We start from the raw sequence: 21,355 nt of genomic DNA, 5'->3' as shown, positions 1-21,355 counted from the left end.
TTACTGAATGTTCGTCACAAAGGAGGTAATTATGTTCTCTTTATTTACTCAATAATTATGTGCTTTTGTTATCGGCGGTAAATATACATAGTGCTGAATAAATGAACACGTGACCAACAACTAGTGGCATGAGAGGTGTGAAGAGGCTCACTGAGAAAGCAGAAAGTTTAATGATTTTTATGAGAAAGTCTGTAGGCGATCTGATAAAACATCTGTCACATGTCGAAAACATCCCTGTTTTTCCAACATCCCTCAGTAAACCTTTCTTTATGCAGTGAACCACTATTCATATTCTTTAACTAATTCTGCACGTTTTATGCTAGCAGCTAGACTTTTTGTGTATAGAGTGCTGTGGCCAGAGACCCTTATACTTTTTTTCTTAGTTTCCTAATGTGTCTTTGCCTCAATAGAGCTGATGTCCATCACCAATGTGATTCTTTTCAAAGCTCTCACTCAAAATTAATGTTTATTGATTCTTAATATTAGTTGAACAACTAGGATACCTGTAGTGATCTATTTTTGTATTAATACATATTTATCAGAAAGCTACATTTCAGCATCGTAATTAGTGCATCCCTTTCTTGAAACAGATGCCGACAGGCAGGATGCCATAAACCTTTTCCTGCAGGTGTTTCAGCCTTCAGAATTGAAGCCACATCTATGGGAGCTCCCCACGGATTTCTACCTGCATCAGAAGAACACCATGATGCTTCCTCAGGAAAGACGCAGGTGTGTGAACCTTTGTTCTACAATTGTGGCAACAACTCAACCTTGATACCCTTTGTCTAACCTGACGTGACAGTACCTTAACGAAGCCTGAGCTTCTCATTTCCAGGTTTAAGGGAGATAACCTGAGCAATCGTTTAATGAGCAAGTCATTTCTTGACTTCTGTTCTGCTTCTGTTGTTTGAGCCCATGTTCTGGTTCAAATAGAAGATATATTTGAATTGTCTTTTATTAGTAGATCTGACTGTGACATTTCTGGTCTCCCTTTATGAGGAGAGGCACATCTAAAATAATAAATAGTACTCAGCAGTGTGATATTTTATAATTACAGCATTTTCTTATGTTAGTTCATTTGTCTGGAGACGTGAAATCTGCTGAGGTACTGTATTATCATTTTAATCAAAAACATTCAAAATGTCACTGAATGAGTTTGGTTTCATGCATGAAGTGTAGGTTCCCAGGGTTCAATGCAGACAGGATACAGTACTCAAGAGGCTTGATGTTATGCTATTTGTTTTGATCTACATTGTTAACTTGTAAGTATTCCAAGGTACACATGGCCATACGACAGCCATCACTCCACCTGACCACAGTCTAGCCTTGTCTGACTGAGAAGCACAGATGACCCCTTTAAAGCTTTTAGTCATCCAGGGTCTTACACTTCCTGTCGGGTTTGGTCATGTCATGATGTAAAACACATATGCTTTCCATTGCTTCTCTATCTAATACCATGGACAGCTGTGACCTATTTCCTTAACTTTCTTTGTATGAGTCATTTGTCCTGTCTATGTTTGTTTATCTTTTCATGTGATGGCAGTGTTTTCCCCTTTGTATATTTTGTTTTTATCTTTATTATGAAAATTGTTAAAGAACAGGTATGATAAATAAGAACTGATAGTAAAAGGAGTCTGGTCTTCTGACCTATATTTTACATGCATGTTCAATAAGCCAAATCAACTGCGTAATTGCTTGCATAATGAGAAACACAATTGCAAGAAATTGCATAAAAAAGATTATTTCAAATTCACTGTCAAGGGCACATAATGGAATGTCCAGCTTTTTGAATAATAAAGAAAATGAATATGATAAAAGATGAGAAACCAGAATAAGACTTTTATGTAGATACAAAAGATATTTATGGATATTGTAAGCTGAATTTCACAGAAGTACTAAACACATAAGTACTAGACCAACCTTTGATTTTAAAGTCTTCTACTTTTTTAACTAATAGAGTGTATAGTTGAACCCCGCTCTGTGTGTCGGCTCCGAGAAAGTAGGTTTTGTGACCAACTTCATATAGTCTTTATCCACGGGGGCCGAGAATCCAAATCCAGTCACTGTCACAAGTAAAAATGGATTTTTAGACAAAAATTAAAGTTAGACTCTGACGCAATAACATCTGTTCTCTAAAGTGCAGTAAATATGGCAGATTTGAAGGTTCAAGAGGCTCAAGATCTCAAGTAATGAGCACTCGTCTTCCTACTCAACTTTTATGTTGGTAGCATGTGCAAGAGAAAGCACATGGATAAGGGGTTGCCTGCTCCATTCTGTTAATTATTTCCAAAGATGATGTTTTTTCTTAATGAATGTTTGTACTGACTGCTGTTGCTTAAGACGTTTTTTTTATTATTATAATTTGTTTTTTAAATCGAAGACTGCCACCAACAGAGGTGAATTTCGCACTGAGCTGCTTTCAGTGTTAAATTGCCACCTCTTTCTGATGCAGTTGACTATATTGGACAAGTTAAAACATGATAAAAGTACCCTTTTTTGTTTACCTCTTCTCCATAGCTATACATTCTGGTGGACTGAAGGAATTCTGTCCTATCTGCCTTTACCATATGATGAAGGTAAGCATGTGGTTTTGTTGGTTGACTTGCAAATGTATTTTGGTGATGGAGCAGTCCTTCTAGAGATGGAACACCTGGCTTCACTGACTGATCTGCCTCCATTGCAATGGAATGGAATTCCACAGGCAGACAAGGATTCATCTGGTTGGTCCTGTGCGCAGCTGGACATTCCTCAGGTGCAGCAGAAGTCAGTATAGGAGCAGTCAGGTACAGAAGGCGGGGGGCTGCATTGGGGGGGCAAGAGTGGTAGTGGCATCCTAACGTGTTGGAACTTTAGATAACACAGGAATGTTTACAGCATCCAGCTTTTGTGTTTTTAATATCCACAACCAGCTGGCAGTCCTAATGCCAGTTTTAGGTTTGAAGAGATTCTGTCATAATTTGGATTAAGAAAAGATGAATCCGGAGAGAATTTAGCATTTGGTTTTCTAGTGTGTAACTGTTTTCCTGGACATGTTTGTGTTCTCCATAGTTTTTTGTACAGTAATAGATGACTGTTTATAGTTGGAAACCGCGCCGGTGGTTAAGCCGAGTAAGGCGTACAAGTAGGTCTCCGATGAGACAGGGAACCTGTATCCTCCAGCGAAGGGAAGACTTGTCATGGATGCGAGAGCCCAGCTGAGTGTGCCAGGAATTCTGGGGAATGAAAAAGAGTTTAGAATTTGTGAGAAGGAAAGATGGAGAATTAAGAGTAGTTTGAGAAGAATTGGTCTGTCCTGGCTCCTCTGGGGCAATAGAGGAGTCTAGAGTGGTTTCAAAGGAAAAGAGGAACTTAAGACCTCTTGACTAATCCTACAGTGATGGATGCCTTTTTGAGACTGAGCAGCCAATTGTAATCTGGATTGTGGCTCGGGGGGGTTAGCATTTCCACAAATGTATCCTGTAGTTTTAAATATTTCTCAGGGGATTTTTTACCATTTCAAAACAGCTTGATTATGCCCCTGAAGCCGCATGCAGCACATAAAAGGTGCTCCTCCACTGTGTGTAACAGTCCAGATGTACAGACCAAAAACAATTTCAACTAAGCACTACAGTATTTCTGTTTAGTGTTCAATATTAAAATGTGATTTTCTTGAAGAGAATGGCCAACACAGCCACAGACTAATCTGCCACATTCTTACTCCCTGAGGTCTCCAAAGATGAATTTTTGAAGACAATAATTCCAAGGAGAGAGAGCTAAAGTGCACACACAAGTAGTTTCACAGCACAAATCCTTCAATCCTTCAAAGTCAAAATCCTGATGACTTTTTATTTTACAAATTATTATAGAAATCTGGACTACATCAAGATATTCCAGCTATGCTCTATGTGATTACAAACCTTCTTTGGACAAGCTGTAATACATTCTGAATCTGGAGTTTTGTGTTTCCTCTTTGCTGAGAACATAACTGACTTTGAAAGGATCAAGCTCACACAGTTTCTCAAGCCCACACTAAATGAGATGTGTTAAAAGACCTGCACCTCCTGTCATTGCATGATGTGTGGTTTTTCTCTTGGGTTCCCTCTCATTCCCAAAATGCGTAGTCCCGTGTGATGAAAACCGAGAGAAGGTAATGGTGAAGAGGCTCAACAGATACGATGAAAGCATCGACACCTATACTGAGTTCTTCAAGCCCTATGAGCTGAGCTGTTTTGACGATACCTTCTGCCTGGCAATGACGAACTCAGCACGGTATGTTGTTTACTTTGGTATTTCAGCCTCTTATACCACTGAGAACTATTCCATCCATAGCACAGGTGAATTGCAATCTGAAAAGACTTGCATCACTGCTTCATACACAACATTTTCACCCTTCCTACTGCCTTTTTTAATACTGCTCTTTTGTTCTGTTCTTTTTTTATTTTTGGTTAGCATGCTGGTTATCTCTTCTCAGTTGCTGTGTTAAGGTACAGTAGGAGTCATTTGGAAAGGCCTCACATTGGATGCCACTGACTCAAAATGTACTTTTTTCAATTGAAATGAGCTGCCAAAATGCAGTGCAGTCACAATGTAAAGAATTGATGGCAGCTGTGTAAAGATTGTGAGGGAAGCGTTTTCAACACAAGTTACATGTTCATGCATTAAGTGTCAGAACATAACACCAAATCGTGAATGTCTAATGCATGCACATGTTCAACACAGTTAAGATAACCTGTTTAATGATTTAACAGGAATCTTGTTAAAATTCAGTTAGCACTGACTGGTGGAGCCACACAGTCCTCTCTGACAACACTGCAAGCTTGACTGTAAAGTTACGGATGTTAATGTTCACCTTCTGTGTCTGAAATGAGTGAATTCACTAGAAATATACCAGCAACATCTGATAAATAAGTGAACAATTTGGTTGCATAGATGCAGGGCACCTATGCTTATGTCTGTGGCTGTATGACCTGGGAAATGGTTCAGATTGTGTGGATAGTAATATATTTGCATGACAAGTTTTACAATACATGAAAATGCAGTTGCTAAAAAGAGGGCATAATTACATGAAAATTCCAGCACAAAAATAATCTTGATACTGTGGTGAGAAATGGTCGATAAACCTTCATTCAAATTAAATCAATGTTCTTTTGTTTTCCATTAAAAGAAAATCTTGTGCAGAGATTTCTATGAGAAGAACTCCAACTTTTGAGTATTTTATCTGGTGAATTAAAAATATTTTTCCAGGGAGTTTATGCCAAAGACCGTTGGAATTGATCCGAGCCCCTTCACCGTTCGCAAGCCGGAGGAGACTGGGAAGTCGGTCTTAGGGTAAAGCCTCTGTCTTACTTTCCTCGTGTGGTGCTGTTGCCCATACTCACAGCTCAGGCGTTGTGGAGCAACACAGGGTTGTTTGTATCTGTCATGTTCCCAGTGCTCCACGCATGCCAGCTCACTCAGTTCTCCTTGCTTGGAGAGTCACATGGACAGCAAACACGTGGACAGCTTTTCAGTGGGGAAGCCATGCAGTAGCTATGGGTTGAGTTCCTTTTTCTTTTTAATATTCTCATGTTACCTGCAAGATGAATATTTCACAGATAGATATATTTCCGTTGCCCAACACAATATTTTTGTCCTCACAGATGTGAGCCATTGGTCATGAAACATTCAGTGTCATGTGTCGGCTTTGCCTACTAATGAAAATGTGAATTTGCATCACCTTGTGTCCTTTTAGCAGGTGTTACTTTTCTTTTTTGCTGATCCTAAAAGACCTGGGCAGTTTGTTTTTCCTAGTGCTAGTCAAGACCCTTTTGTGATCAATTACTCGTACAAGTCAGGCAACGCTTCCTGTTTTATGAAGACTCATTAATTTATTAATTTGACTTTTTGTCAGATCCTTTTGACTCACAACCTTGTAGTTATGTGACTCCCACAGTTTAACCAGTAATTACCTTTGTAGGTAATAATATATAGAGTCACATTATTTAGAAACCCTTATCAGAAACCCTTACCTGACCACATTGTACATATTTTAAAGTTGATTTGTGTTTGTTTTTCCTTAAAAAGACTTGTTTAAAAATCAGTTTACAATTCCAAATAAAATAAAGAGAAATGAAGTTTAAATAAATGGAATAAAGTTTATAATTAAAGTTTAGATTTTTAGAATTAAAGTTCAGATTTGACTAAATGTCAATAGCTACATTTAGACTTAAAGTAAGTAGTTTTTACTTAGTCTTCTTAAACACTCTTTTACTGTGAAATGGTTGTATGATATAATGGGTCTTTACTTTTTTCTTTATTGAGTTTTTGTAATACTTTGGCATCCACTTGTGTCTGTGATGTGTAAATGTAGAATTAATTAAAAAGGACTCCTGATATTTCACATGCTTTAATACCTTGTAAATAATACATTCATAAATATGGTAAATACTAATATGAATATGCACACTATATTAACTTTAAATTAACAAAACAAGCTTTATGGTTATTAAACTAAGATTCACACAGTTGTGATTCAAATAGTTTTGCAGAGTGTGCTAATCATAATCTGTGACTGTTTCTAGAAATGAATATAAGTAATATAAGTTCTTATTCCCTTTTCAATGCAAGTTGTTATAGGAACCTAAATTAACCACCATTTTCTGTATTCTTATTGTAGCATTGTGAACAATTTAGGCTAGCATAGAGAAAGGTCAATGTCATATCTAGTAGCTGGTCTTTGTATTTTGAGCTTTGAAGCAGACCTTCTCAAAAAGGTCCTCTCAATGTCTTGCTTTACCGTGGTATTGTCATTACAGAGCACAACTGAAACTTCAGAGCAGCTGCACGATTGCTTTTTCGTGCCTCTGCTCACTGTGTGATCCATGATACCTGCACCTCTGAAGTGTAACAGTGTTGGTGCTCTCAAAGTTAGCACTCAGTAGTAAACGATAGTAAAGAGTGGCATAGAAGATGGATGTTGCTACTACTGTATATCATGTTAAATCTGAAAGCATAAAGTAAATTTTGCACCCAAGAGCAGTCCATATTTGATCTTTCTCTTGTAGCCAATTTACAATTCCAAATGTTCCCATTTGATGACATTTCTAGTTTTGCTTTTCAATATACAGGTAGTAAAGTCAACAATATTAAATCTCAGCAATTTACAGTAGTTGTGATAAATGGAATTACAGAGAGGGCTAATTAAGACCTGGTAATACTAGGTTAGGAGTTGATCGATTTTCACAACAATCCACTCCTTCTAACCTGACAGTGTACATCCCATATGTAAAAAGCATACTCTCCACTGTTTCAGCAACAAGAGCAGCAAAGAAGAAGCAGTCCTGCAGCGGAAGACAGCTGCTAGCGCCCCTCCTCCACCTAGTGAAGAGGCCATCTCCAGCAGCTCCGAGGATGACTCTGGCACAGACAAGGAAGAGGAGGGGGCAGTGTCCCAGCGCTCCACGCCTGTCAAGTTCGCCGACTCTGGAGACAGCACCCGGGGCCAGGAGGTATGCAGTTACTTCCCGCGGATTTCAGATCCTTTGGAAGTGTTATGCATCACATCTGTCATTATCAGCAACAGGTTACATCTCCAGGCATGCTCTGATGGTTCAGTGAATGGGGACTACCCTTTCGTAACTGTTGTGTTGACTCCTCTGAGGCTTTTGCTTTTTTATATCATGTGCATGAAGAATCATTTCAAAAACATTACGGACGATGGTGCTGATTACTCCTATTAGTTGAGACATGAATAAAAATTGAAATTGCTCTAGAAAACTTGAAACTTGAGGCTGCTCCTTCTTTGGGATCTTTCGGTAGCCATTTTGTTGTGGGTCTCTTGGTTTATTAACGGCTTGTAACAAGATCCTTGCGATGGCCAAATGAGCTGCACAATAACCTGCACAACCAAGGGCTTTTGGTTCACAGCACAGGCAGCCTGCAGAAGAGCAAGAGCAGGAATATCCATTTCAAAGGGTTGTGCTTTTGCTAATTGCTCTAGCAGTAATTGCAAGAGTTGTCTTTGATTCTCTTTTAGACCGGAAATTACATGGGAACTCTGCAATGGAAATTCATTCTGTTTAATTAGCTGCAGTAAAAGAGAACCTTTCAGTTTATCGTAGACTTCAGAAAAATGTAGTAGTCTTAACGGGTTCTCTTTTAAATACTAAACGCCTACACAAAATCCTCTTTATTTCAAATTTAAAAGGTAATATATATGAAATGGTTGGGAAATTTAACTTCACTGGTTTGTCTTAGAGGCATACCCATCACAATACATTTTTAATTTTCAGTAACTTTGTCCCCTTTTCCATGTTTTGTGTAGCATTGCATAGAGCAAAACCATATTTATCTTATTGGAAATATTTGATTTTCAGAAAACATGCGAGGCATATTTTTATTCACACCTAATCACCTGCAGATATAAACCTGAGTAATATTGACGAATCACGTGGTATTCAATCTAATTAATGTGGCTTCACAATATGGCACGGTAGCTTGTTCCATAATCCCACAATCCTTTGTGTAGACAGGGTGCCTCCTGTTTTCAGATTTAAGTGCACTTCCATTTAGTTTCCATTTCTGCTGGCTGTGTTAATATCAACTGTCTTCCTAATGAGGTGATTTAATCTTAAAAGTAATTCAGATACAGTGGATATCAAAAGTCTAATCACCCTTATTGACATGTCTGTCATGATAATCTGACATGATATGTCAATAAGGGTGTGTAGACTTTTGATATCAACTGTACTGTATATCATGGTCCTTCATGAATTATCAGTTAATCAAAATGATAGCATGTAGTGCATCATTTTTGAAGCAGTTAGATACAGAACCTTAGAATTTGTGGGTGTTTATATTTGAAATGTATATGTAAATATTGCATTCAATATTTATCCAGGAAAGGCTTGCAAATATAAGTATCAGGCTGTGTTTCTTGCTGTGCAGGTACAGTACCTGACTATGCTCACTATTTTCTGCTTGAAGGCACCCTGGTTGTGACAATCCTTAGGTGTACTGAACTAGTAACATTAGTGCATGATCAGTAGCTTGTTCCCATACTCCTTTAACCTCAAATTAGTACATGTGTCTAAAGCAGGATCTGATGAGTAATAAGTTGAACGCTTGGCGTTTGTGATAACATACAATTTGTCCCATGGAATAGATAGCAAGCACAAGGACCTACTGATGTCAATTGTTATTTTTAATCTCAATGTTTAATCATTACTATAAATTTATACAAGACTTAAGAAAGTTGACACTCGTATTTCTGCACACACTGAAAGAAGTGTCTGCGCAAGCCCTGAAATGGACTGGTGTCCCCTCCCCTACTGCTTCATGCCCCAAAAAGAGACTTTAGGTTGATGTGGCCATTACCAGGAATGAGCAGTTTTTTTTTTTTATAATGAGATGTCGGAAAAGGAGTGTGTAGATGTACAGCATGTTAATAAATATGTATTGTGAAGAAAATCTACCCAAAGTTATACATTAGTTTTGATGTAACGTAAATCCAAGCCAATTCATGGCTTACCTCTTCTCAATTGCAGTTGTTGATGGTGGGTAAGTCTTGTATGATCTGATGAAAAATGAATAGAATAGAACACATACTGGGATATGCTGGCTAATGGGTTAGAGAGCTGAACAATCCTCAGTAACCGTGAAAATTTCCACTTTATTTCAGTCAAAGGCATTATCATGTTTTTGATTACTGACGAGCATTTGGAAAGATAGGGTTTGGAGGGGGTTTTATAGGTGAATGATGCAAAACAAATATGTTGTTTCAATATATGCTGGGTGCTGTGATGTGTCTCAATATTGAATCTGAAGTTGCCTAATAGCTTGTAATATTATATAATATTCTTAATTTGCAAGACTCCGCTCATACTTCATAGAATGAGCTCCACATGTAACAGGAAAATAGCTGGATTTCACTGCATTGTAAAGTTTGATGCAATGAAAATATAAACCACATTTATACACATTTAAGTAAAAGTGGTTTACTTGGAGAGATTTCTACAGATGCTATAAGCAGAAGATGTTGTAGATTTAGTCTGAGCCAAATCCGAATTCACTGCACCCACTAATCACAAAACACAAATCTACACCTTAATGGCGTTCAAATATGAGGGGTATATACTGTACAGTAGAGAAGGCCTCTTGCAAACTGAAGCCACCATGAAGTTTTGTGTTTGATTTGGTCCACGTTTAAGTAACTAATTTGATTCAGATTGTGGTCTTAACTTAAAAATGCTTTGAGGTTGAATGTTTTCTTTCTGGTAAGTTATTTGGTATATTTAAACTTGTAAGTATTTTTAAACACTTATGTACATGGCCTGCACATGCTACAAAACTCTTACTCATTGGTGTTACTGGTTTGTTTGGGGATGGGGAGCAATCTTCGGAGTGCTTAAGCTATCCAGAACACATTTTGGTACCCATAAGTTTTGTCGCTTAAAGTGTGAATCACACTCTTGCATGTCTGTCTCCATCCTCGATTTACATCTAAATGCTGTTTTTCATTTTGAAACTTTTCTGAAAACATGAATGCAATACTTCGAGTGGCACTTTATTCACTTTTGTTTACATTGTGAGGTTAAAAAAGTCACATTTTTTCATATTTGCATTTAAGCAGTTAAGGCTATTTGAATTTCTTAAATGTATTAATTGAATTTATTATAGCTTGTAAAAGACCCTAGTGGAGATCTGTTTCATGATTAAAACAATATTTTTTCCTTTCCTTGTTTTATCAGAAAAAACAAAACATTCAAATTACTTTACATCTGTATTTAAAACTGTTGGTATCTGTGGCAAATGTTCTCTGGAGAGAAGTCTAAAATTTTATATTGCATATTACTTTATGCGGAAATAATGTTTTGTTACGAAGAGCTTGTGCAAAAGAAATTAAATGCCCTGTTTTATTTTTTTGGCTTTTCTGAACTGCACTTCAAAACACCTAATTAGAATAAGGATGTTAAATTCTTGTTGCAACAAGAAAAATGTTTTGATCATTGAAGTAGTGTATAGGCAATTGTATAGTTAGTATAAAAAATATTTTGAAGGCTTTACTATTCTGTAGGACTGTCAAGAAGATCATTTGCTGATTACATGAAAGTGGTTTGTAATTTTCTTGGAATTAAATCTAAATGGAAAAATAGGTAGGACTCAACAATGTAAACTACATTTATTTTACTGGTGTTTACTAAAATGAGGGCAGATGATTTGGGAAAGTAACAACTGGCATTCTTATGTATTTCTGTTGTCTTTTCTGCTGAACCAAATATCAGAATCTCAAATGCAGCCGGTTCCCTTTTGTCTGTCATGTCTGGTGCCACGTCCTGGACATCCAGTAAATAAACAAATCATTCTGGGGTCTATTCATTTCGCCCAGAGCAGGGTTTTTCTTTGAGGAAATTGTAGAATAAACGTTCATCCACCAAATCCCAACTCAGTGGTGTGTACGCTTTTCCTATCCATTTACAGTATGTAGGTTTTCATTTGTAATTATTTTTCAGAATAAGTATTTGAGAATTTGTTTTTTCACTTGGAGGTTGTGTGTTACAATGTGTAAATAAAGGTATAATAAATTATTTAATGTATCTTCATTTCAGGCTATTAGGCCATATGATGTGTTAATCTGGACAGTGTGTGTAGAATTTCTACAGGCACTGTAGCTTCGGGTGATCCTGGTTATAATATTAGTTCAAGTAGGGGGCTGCGTCAGCATGCGTAGGCTGCAAAGGAACAAATGGCACACCTGAAGAAGGCTCCACAGCCGAAACGTTGTTTCTTTTCTTCTCTTTTCAGCATGGAATTAACCTTTACTTGTTCCTTTGCTGTTTATAATACAGTAGGTCAGACACACCCTCGGAAGGAATTTTAGATGAATCGCCTTATCTGCAACTGAAATCGAAATAGTGCTATTTTGTACCTGAGCTCAATTCAGACTGGTTATGCATTGGGTGTATAGACAACCCTTCTTCCAGGGGACACCATAAGAGAGAGAGAAGATAGGTCACTTTATTAGCCATATACAATTTCTTTTATTAGGACTTTGTCTTTTCACATGCCCCAACGTGACGCCATGAGACACACAGACACGAGACAGGGAGAGAAGCTTGGGGTCAGAGCGCAGGGTCAGCCATTTATACGGCGCCCCTGGAGCAGTTGGGTTTAAGGGGCTTGCTCAGGGGCCAGTGGAGGATTCCTCCGCTGGCTGCAGGATACGAACCAGCAACCTTCTAGCCACAGGCACAGATCCTTAGCCACAGAGCCACCACACCGCCCACTGCTTACGGAATCTCATATTGCAATTGTCAGGGAAAAAAAACATTCCATCAGGGTGGAAGTAGAACATAGAGTATCTCATGCAAGTAACAGAAACATGTATTATAAATAGAAGAGGGAGAAAACACTGTGCTGGAAGAATCTGTTTATGAAAAGAGGAGCTAAATGTGTCTCTTAAATGAAAGGATATTATGTCAAAACAACGCACTAGCTAAGACCATGTTTAGCATATTGTGGTCACCTTGTTACGAAAAAAAAGATGATATTCCTGCTCTGGAATCAGTCCAGACCAGAGCAACCAGACAGGTGCAGGTTAAATGGAAGTCTTTTGGAATGTTTTTAATCTCAACCAGTGAATGCTATGAAGCAGACCTACCCCAAGTGCTCAAAACAGTCATGTTAATTCATATGTTCAGATCCTGAGTGGGATGGTGCTGTTGTGATAATATGATAATTTTCTCAAATTGTTTCAGTAAATGCCCTGCTATATACTGTAAATGTATAAATCTTGTGTTTTTATGCAGGATTTTCTCCAGCACCCCATGAAGGAAACATATGGACTCAACCTCTGTGATTTTCCAGAAGAAAAAGATATGCTCATCTATCACAGGTAATAATGCATATCCAGAAAGTTGCTTGGTTGCATGGGGGAATGGGAAACATTCTACTTCAGCGGGTGTGGTTAAAAAGGCAGTATGATTAATTTTTTATATCCTGATTGACTGTGAAATGAGGAGTGAAGTAAAGCCTGTGGCACTATAGTACATGTTTATTTTGTAATGTGTCTTCCTCACAATGGCCTTGTCCTTTCCACGAGCCTCTCGTTCTGCATAGCCAGGGATGCTAGAGGCACCCTTGGAAATGCTACCAGTTTATTTCCAGTATAACATATACAGTAGGAGTCTTTTTTTTCTGAAGTGTGAATTGGAAAATGGCACAATTGCTGGGGAGCTCTTCAGTCGTGAAGGTATCTATTGTGCGCTTTAGGGACTTTGAACATATGGGCATTATCAAAATTAGAATCTTAAAAATGTGTTTCTGAAACGTATGTTAGGCATATTGGAAAGGTGCAGTGTAAAAATTGTATAATTTAAGAATGGGATAACAAGCAGAAAAAAATGTTGTCGCACTGAAGCTCCATCTTCATAACCCCCATGATTAATTGTAATGTAATTATCAGAATGAGTTTGTAACCCAGACCTTGAACCTGCTGTTCCACCCCTCTGTTCCCTCTGTTAATTCAAATTAAGGAACCTTGAAATGAGGCACTTGAAGTTGAACAGCTCTATTGAAATGTAAATAACACTTGTGGACTCGCATGTATCACTTGTGTGTGTACAGCAAACTAGTAAGAGCAAACAAGCTTAAAATAAAACCACTCTAATGCACTCTTCTATATGTTTAATGTTATGAGAATAGATTAAAGTCTGAAGTGCAGTTACACTGACACACATGATAATGTTTCTTAATATTGTGAAGGGAGTGATTGGAAGAGCCTGCACTCCACACAATCTATCATTAATATTAAAGCTAGGAGATAAATAGACAGGTCTTTGGATTTGTTATATCTGTGTTAATTTCTTCTTCAGTTGTGACCATCAAGAGCAGTTCCATGCTTTATCAGAAATCAGATGTACAGTAAATGGGCTTGTGTCTTACCCTTAGAATCTAGTGTGTAAGAGGGTGGATATCCATCAGTCCATTTAACTTTCCATCCATTCCTTATCTGCCAGTCTGTATCTCTTACTGTCAGGCTTGCCTTTGTCCTGGTGACCACAGTATTTCTGAAACCAGATAAACCACATATAGTACTTTGAATTCTGTAAAACTAAAACAGGAATTTAACATTTGTTCTGTGTATGATCAATGTAACTGGGGGAAAAATTATTCCATGTCAAACCTTGTAATCTCTTAATTCAAGTACTTAAACACTTTAACATTTTAATGTGATAGACTCCACAAAGAAAACCATACACGGCTCTGACGAATCAAATAATTTGATTGCAATAAAGGAGCTCAGATTAAATTAACAGGTTAACCTCGTCTCCCGCTCATGTTTTCAAACAGAACAACAGTCTTTTATTCTTCAAGGTGAGCAAAACTTTCATATGAAAATATACATTTGTATGATTGGTCAGTAACAGTTTGTTGCCTTATAAGGTGTAAGCCAGGTCAGAGAGTCAGGCAGTTAGCTCAGGTCAGCCTTGGCAACAAACCAATACTCCTGTTCCCTTCATGTTGCAAAACAATAAAACAATTAATTGATAATTCATAACAAGATATAGGTTCCTTCAAGTGTATCACATTATTTTTTAATGATTGTGAATGGCAGTAGTTGACTAAATGAAAGTTTTTTTTAATTATATTGAGTAAACCTCATATTTAAGAACTTTTGCCTAAAAAAATAATGATATTAGTAAATTAATAGTTCTAAGAATATTACCAGATATGGTTTCATCTTTTGTCTTAAGAAAAATACTATCATCCTTATATGAACATCATGTTGAAATCTCCCTGACAACCATTTAAGTTGCACTTTGGAAATAAATATTAAATATTTATTATTGGCTAAATATTTAGTATTTATACATTTGGCAAAATTTAAAATGTCTGAATATTCATAAAATCACTAAAAAGCATGTGTATATTTTCAGTTATTTTCCTTAAGTACAGTGTAACTCTCCAAGAGGAAACTGGTTTTGAAGTCATATTTCTTAAGTACTGCTTTGAATTGGTGTAAAAGGTAATGTGGGGTTTCCTCATTTATCTTCGTAAATGAACTCCTCTTGTACATGTGTGTATTTCATATTTCAAGATACCTCTTTGATGTTTAAGGATTAGGTACAATGCTGGCAAAGAAAAAAATACCATCTGTTTTTTTATCGTTGAGTTCTCTTGAGGGAAATACATAGTAACACTGATAGAAGGGCTTTGAAATTACTTTTGGAATATTTTATTAAAGATTGTCTTATCTATTATGTTTTTTCTTCATCTTTTGAAATAATCTTTTGTGTTTCTTTTATGTTGCTTTGGAAGCATACTGGTATCATGCGGACACTGTTACAGGAATAAACCTTTTGCATTATTAGGTTTAAAAAAGCAATCTTGGAAATAAATGTAGATGAAGTACTTAAATTAATGCATCCCTGTGTTTTACAAGTGTAAGTAAAACGGATGCTAAAAGTCATCACTGTTAATGAACCCCATGATTTTTAAAAGCAATTGCTTTTTATTGCCTTAAATAATGATATTAGAGCAAATAGGATTCTTTTGATAAGAGATACCCATTTAGTGTTTCTTTAAGGTTTTCATTTTGAAAAGAATATCAGATTGCTAGTTTGCATTTGAAGAACTAGTAAATATTCCATAAAAATTGCTTTGACATAGTTGACTTTCTGGTATAAACCAGCCGCAGTGCTCCTTCATGTAGAAACAAATTCATCTGGAATTCCTGTGACCTTTTTTCAGCCTCTTTGTGTCCCCATGAAGTGTTTTGAAAGCCTTGTCAATTTGCAAGTAATGAGAAAGTGGAGTGTATATTTTATGGCTTTGCCTTAATTCTTTTTCTTTTTCCTCGTTGTAAAACATATATATTTAAGACATTTTTATTGAAAGTAAACCGGTTAAGCTGAGTGATTTATTATGATTGTTGTGCCTGTGTGTCTTTGTTTACTCTTTTGCAGGTTTGTTCATCTTGGTCAAAACCAGCATAAAGTGGAGAGAAGCAGACCGATGACTGATTCCAGACAATCGGAGAATTTCATTAATCTGTGAGTGCTGCTTCCTCACTTGTTTTGTTTGCCGTTACATTATAAACTGTAAGGCAAATGTCTAGTGGTATGTACAGTGGGTATAGAAAGTCACCACCCCCTTTTAACAGGTTCACCTTTTGGTGCCCTAAAGCCCAAAAAGAAGACAAATAAAATCAGACCTTTTCCAGTTTTATTTACAAATTGTACCTTGCAACATCCAAGTGAAAAAAGAAAGCTAAATTTCTGAACAAAAAGTAGAATCATTGAGTTGGATAAGAGAACACCCCCCTGAGTTAATACTTGGTTGAAACACCTTTTGCTTGAATCACAGCCTTGAGTCTGTTTGAATACATCTCTAGCACCTTTGCACACTTAGAGGGAGGAATATTTGTCAATTCCTCCTTACAGAATTGTTCAAGCTCAGTCAAGCTGCGTGGTGACCGTTGATGGACTTCCCTCTTCAAGTCATTCCAAAGATTTTCAGTGGGATTTAGGTCGGGGCTCTGACTAGGCCACTCAAGGACATTCACCTTCCTATCCTTTAGCCACTGTACATTTGCTTTGGCAGTGTGCTTCAGTTCACTGTCATGTTAAAAGGTGAACCATCTTCCCATTTTCAACATCCTGGCTGAGGACTGCAGGTTTTTTTCAAGAATTTGCCTGTATTTTGCACCATCCATCTTCCCTTCTGTCCTGACAAGTGCTCCAGTCCCAGCTAAGGAGAAACACCCCCACAACAGTATGCTACCACCACTGTGCTTTACTGTAGGCATGGTGTTCTTTGGATCGCAAGATGTATTGGGTTTTCACCAGACATACCGTTTTGCATTCTGGGCCAAAAAATCGATTTTGGTCTCATCTGACCACAGCACCTTTTGCCACTTGGCCACAAAATCCTTAAGGTTCCTTTTAGCAAAACCAAATCCTTTTAGATTTGTGGAGCGCTTGTGATCTTGTTGACAAATGCACACAATGACTAGTCTTTGTCATAAAGGCCTGTAGCTCTTTCAAAGTTGCCATTAGCCTCTTGGTAGCCTCTTTGATCAGTCTCCTTCTTTCTCGGTCATCCAGTTTGGAGGGACGGCCTGATCTAGGTGGTGTCATATGCCTTCCACTTCTTATTGATGATCTTGACTGTGCTCAATGGGATACTTAAAGCCTTTGAAATCTTTTTATACCCATCTCCTCACTTGTTTCTTTCCACAACTTTATCTGAAAGTTCTTTTGAAAGTACCCTTCTGCCCAGAGTGGATTATTTGTTTTGAAATGCACTTCCAAGCAGTGGAATCCTCTAGAAACAGCTGCTTTTATTCTGAACTAATCAAAATCACCAAAGTTGTTCACAGGTGGGAGCCAATTAGTTTGTTGTGCAATTTGTAAGGTGATTGGTTAAGCCTGAGCAAGTTTACAAATACAATTGTAAGGGGGTGGGGGGCGTTCACTTATCCAAATAAGGGTTTTTTACTTTTGTAATATTAATTAATTTTCAGAATGTTTTAGAACTTTATTTTCACGTGGCTAATATGGGTTACTGTATGTAAATAAAAATGGAATAAGCCTATTTTTATTTGTTTTTATTTTCAGGGTGTCATTCAACATAAGGTACACATTTTGAAAGGTGACTTTCTATACCTACTGTATGTGTATGTACAGTACATAAACCTTAAAAGGGCACTGTTTGTAGTGATAAATCACATAGGTCAAATCGATTTAGGGAGAGTGAAAAATAAGAGACTTAGTTGCAACCTTGCTTTCTTTTAAGGCTCTTGGGGAGGATTTCTGAGTAGCTGAGCTGACAAAGGTGTTTGTGTGAGCAGAGATTGAGGTCTCTGACCTAGGTGCTGTGGGTTCGAGCTTGGGTCATCCAACCGATGAACTGCGACCAGGATTCCCCAAGCAGTGGCGCACAGTTGGCAGATTGCCACCAAGAGTAGGGTTGCTTTTAGCTGGCAGGGCTGTCTCCAAGCAGCACAGGTCCCTCCTTTGAGCTCGTCTGTGAAAGATGTGCCTCTCCTCCAGCGTGCACTGAGCCACCAGCACGAACCTGCCTGACCAGTGACGTGTTCAAAGATGAGCAATTCAAACATGGGCTGTTCAGAGGAGTCTGCCTACTCCTTCTCCCTCGAGTGAAGTTACTTGGTTTGTATCTGTGTGCCAAATCCTTGGTAAACACACATTTAGCTATTCTTAAAATAGAGGGTTTAAAACAAAATAATTCCCCATTCTAAATTTATAGTAAAATGAAAAAAGACTAAAGAGAGACTAAAAGGAAACAAATCCTCAAAGTACATTGTGTCAGAAATACATAAAACAAATAAAACCAAAATAAAGAGATCTTCCTTTTTATTTTTGGTTACCCCTTCAAATGACATTTGTAGAGTATCATAAAAATGGATGTTAATCACTATAGTAAAGAGATGTCTGGATTTTTACCAAGGTGCTATTGTCCGGTCTAATGAAATATGGCCCAAAAAAAGTATGTAACCAGGCTCATAATAATGGAATGTCTTCATCTTTAAGAAGAAACTTGACATCTTTGGGAAGTTTTAAAGTCTTAACATATGCATTTCTTATTTAAGAAAGCTTCCAAGGTGATTTGTTTTATCTGGTAACCTTGCAAACTGTATATGTGATTTAAAAGCCATGCAGATATGATGTTCCCTGAATGAAGACTTCACACATTTGTGGATTGGCATGAACAATGTACACAGTGTACATTGAGGCCTCCAAAAGTACTGGGAATTCTAAACTTCACTATGAATTCTTATAATAACATATTGTGAAAAAAACATGAAAGTTCTACCCCTTAGATTTACAATGTTAGATTGACAAAGATACAGATTTACAATGTTGAACCTCTATATTTTGAGGGTAGCCAAAGTGTAGGGAAAATTGGCTGAGAGCTGTCCTTTGTTGGTCAGGTGTTTGTTGTTGAGTAATTAGGCTCATAAAGGACAAGTATACGTGCAGTACTAGTCGAAAACTACCAGGAAAGGTTGATGAGACAGTTACCAGATACCAGCTGATGACAGAAATGATCAGACATGTGAGGAATATTCTAAAACATCTGCAGGGATATCAAAATCCACAATTCATGGAAGACTGAGACAAGATCAGAATTACAGTACAAAGGCTGCTCTGCAAAATGTAAACCTCTCATCAGCACCAAAACCTTAAGTCAGATGAGTTCGGCTAGTGTTTAATGGACAAAAGAGGCCAAGATGAACGTATGCAATAGTAATGGAAAGGTTGGAAAGTATGGAGAAAGAAAGGAATTGCAGGTTCTCCAAAGAACACCACATCATCTGTCATGCATGGTGGAGAAATTGTCATGACCTGGGTATGCATAGAAGTCTTTGGAACTGACTCTTGGAGCTGTTTTTGGTTGGTGAGGTAACTAATGATGGCAGCAACAGAATTAAATCTGAATTTTACAGCAATATGTTGTCTGGTTATGTAGATGAAAATGCTTTCATACTTATGAGGAGATACTTCACTATGTAGCTTGACACTGACTCAATACATAGACCAATGCAGCCAAGGAGTTTATCACAAGAATGTTGTCGGCACACATGTTGTCGTTAGTTCATGTGACACTGTCATGCTAATGTGCATTACAGCACGAAGGGGGTCTTGATGGCCCACTGCCTTCCCATGGCAGTCCTGTAAGATGCATAATGGACAGTGGACGTGTGGCAAATGTATTGCTGTGGGAAATTCTTCATCAGAGGAGCAGGACACAGATTTGTGCAGATTCCGTTTTATTGAGCTCAATAATGACAACAACGCGCACTGGGTCTGCCCCTCAGAGCAGACAAACTGCAAGGGTTTCCCAGCTCTTACTGTATATACACTCAGAAGTCTGTTTCACAATCTGAGTGCTTGTCCTGTTCTTTGATATGTAATTAACTTCTTGTCCTGCTCTGTCTTGCTCTAGGATCTGTCCTTTGATATGAAGCAGACTTTGATCTGCTTTATCCTGTTTGTGGGTAATGTTCCTGTCTGTTATTACACGGCGTTAAGTCACTGGGGCTGCTAAAGCAAGTCAGATTTATGACATCTTAGCGTAACTTTTGTTGAAGTCTAAATTAACAGACCCCAGCAACACCTCTCACAGTGTGCTTAAGTGGTGATATTGCGATGCTGGATAAATGAGATATATACATCTCCCACTTCAGTATTCATGCAGTCTGCGCCTGTACGGTCTAACATTGGCAATGAGCATGGAGACTGCTTTGTGATATTACAGAGAACAAAGTGGCAATCCAATCAATCTGGTATTTTACATGCTGAAGAAAAAACAAATTATGTCGGAACACTCAAAGAATAGATTAACACTAACTGGCTATAACAAAGGCCTAGCAAAGTATCTAAAATGATTATACAATAAAGTTTGATGAACAGTGTCACAGACGTCATACAGTTATTGCCTGAAAGGAATATGAAATCAAATGCTCACTACTTTCACATTCTATAATTAACTGAAAATGAATATACCTTGAACTTTGGTCAGATGTGATCAAATGTATGCTTGAATTGCAGAAATGAAAATTGTACTTATATTAATCTTATGATCACAAATATAAATTTCTTGATTGCAAAGCGAACATAACTTTGCTGTCCAATACCTTTATAGGGCACTATAGTTGCTGATGCTAAGGTTTAAATGGTTAATGGTTTATATGACTTTAAATGGCAGTAATTCTTTATGGGCTAACAACAGGAAGTTATCATATTTTACTCTTCAAACCACTTATCTTAATGTACACTTGACCCACTTTCTGCGTATGCTTTTCTTCTAGCTTGGTATTAGTCTTGCATAGGTGTATTGATATATTATACCAAATATGGGTTACAAACCTAGAAAATATCAGAAATAGGCCAAGAAGTTTAGACAATAAGTAAATCACTCATAACTGCCAACTTGTAAACAATTTTGTTCTTTGTGCTATGGCGCAGCTTTAATGAAAAGAGTCTTAATCCAGGCACACTGGGTTAAACAAATATTTATTAAGAATTAAAATGAAGATATACACAATGAACAACACATAACATAAGCATACAACATAGTTGTTCAGGTGGGTAGCTGCGTCACCATGCGTAGGCTGCAAAGGAACAAGTAATAGGTTTATTCCATGCTGAAAAAAAGAGAAAAAAATCGTCTTTTTTTCAGCATGGAATAAGCATATAACATATACTGGTAAGTTAAACCATTTTACCAACTTACAAAACAAGGCGTTCTAGGCCTACGTCTTGACCACCCAGAACAACTGCTACCAAGTATTCATATATTTTACAATACCTGCACAAGCCAACAAGAGAGATAAAGCTGCCTTCTAAACCAACAGAATATTACCATTAAC

At 37.4% G+C, this 21,355-nt stretch overlaps 1 protein-coding gene across 5 annotated transcripts in view; it reads left to right on the top strand.

Moving 5' to 3' along the window:
- fig4a (FIG4 phosphoinositide 5-phosphatase a) overlaps positions 1-21,355 on the top strand; it is an 88,706-nt gene that overhangs the window by 50,968 nt on the left and 16,383 nt on the right. For 4 of the 5 annotated variants that reach the window (XM_015356300.2, XM_015356305.2, XM_015356319.2 and 1 more), the window contains exons 17-23: positions 591-729; positions 2,518-2,576; positions 4,101-4,248; positions 5,224-5,307; positions 7,271-7,466; positions 12,765-12,850; positions 15,924-16,010. In XM_015356300.2, the coding sequence (XP_015211786.1) occupies positions 591-729; positions 2,518-2,576; positions 4,101-4,248; positions 5,224-5,307; positions 7,271-7,466; positions 12,765-12,850; positions 15,924-16,010 (799 nt within the window). The remainder of the gene's footprint in view (positions 1-590; positions 730-2,517; positions 2,577-4,100; positions 4,249-5,223; positions 5,308-7,270; positions 7,467-12,764; positions 12,851-15,923; positions 16,011-21,355) is intronic. The other variant, XM_069178614.1, reaches the window with a different exon arrangement.

This window comes from Lepisosteus oculatus, chromosome 2 (genome assembly GCF_040954835.1).
Source record: "Lepisosteus oculatus isolate fLepOcu1 chromosome 2, fLepOcu1.hap2, whole genome shotgun sequence".
In the NCBI taxonomy this organism is placed as follows: domain Eukaryota; kingdom Metazoa; phylum Chordata; class Actinopteri; order Semionotiformes; family Lepisosteidae; genus Lepisosteus; species Lepisosteus oculatus.
The sequence above is the reverse complement of the archived record's forward strand: the minus strand, read 5'-3'. Positions and strand labels throughout refer to the sequence as shown.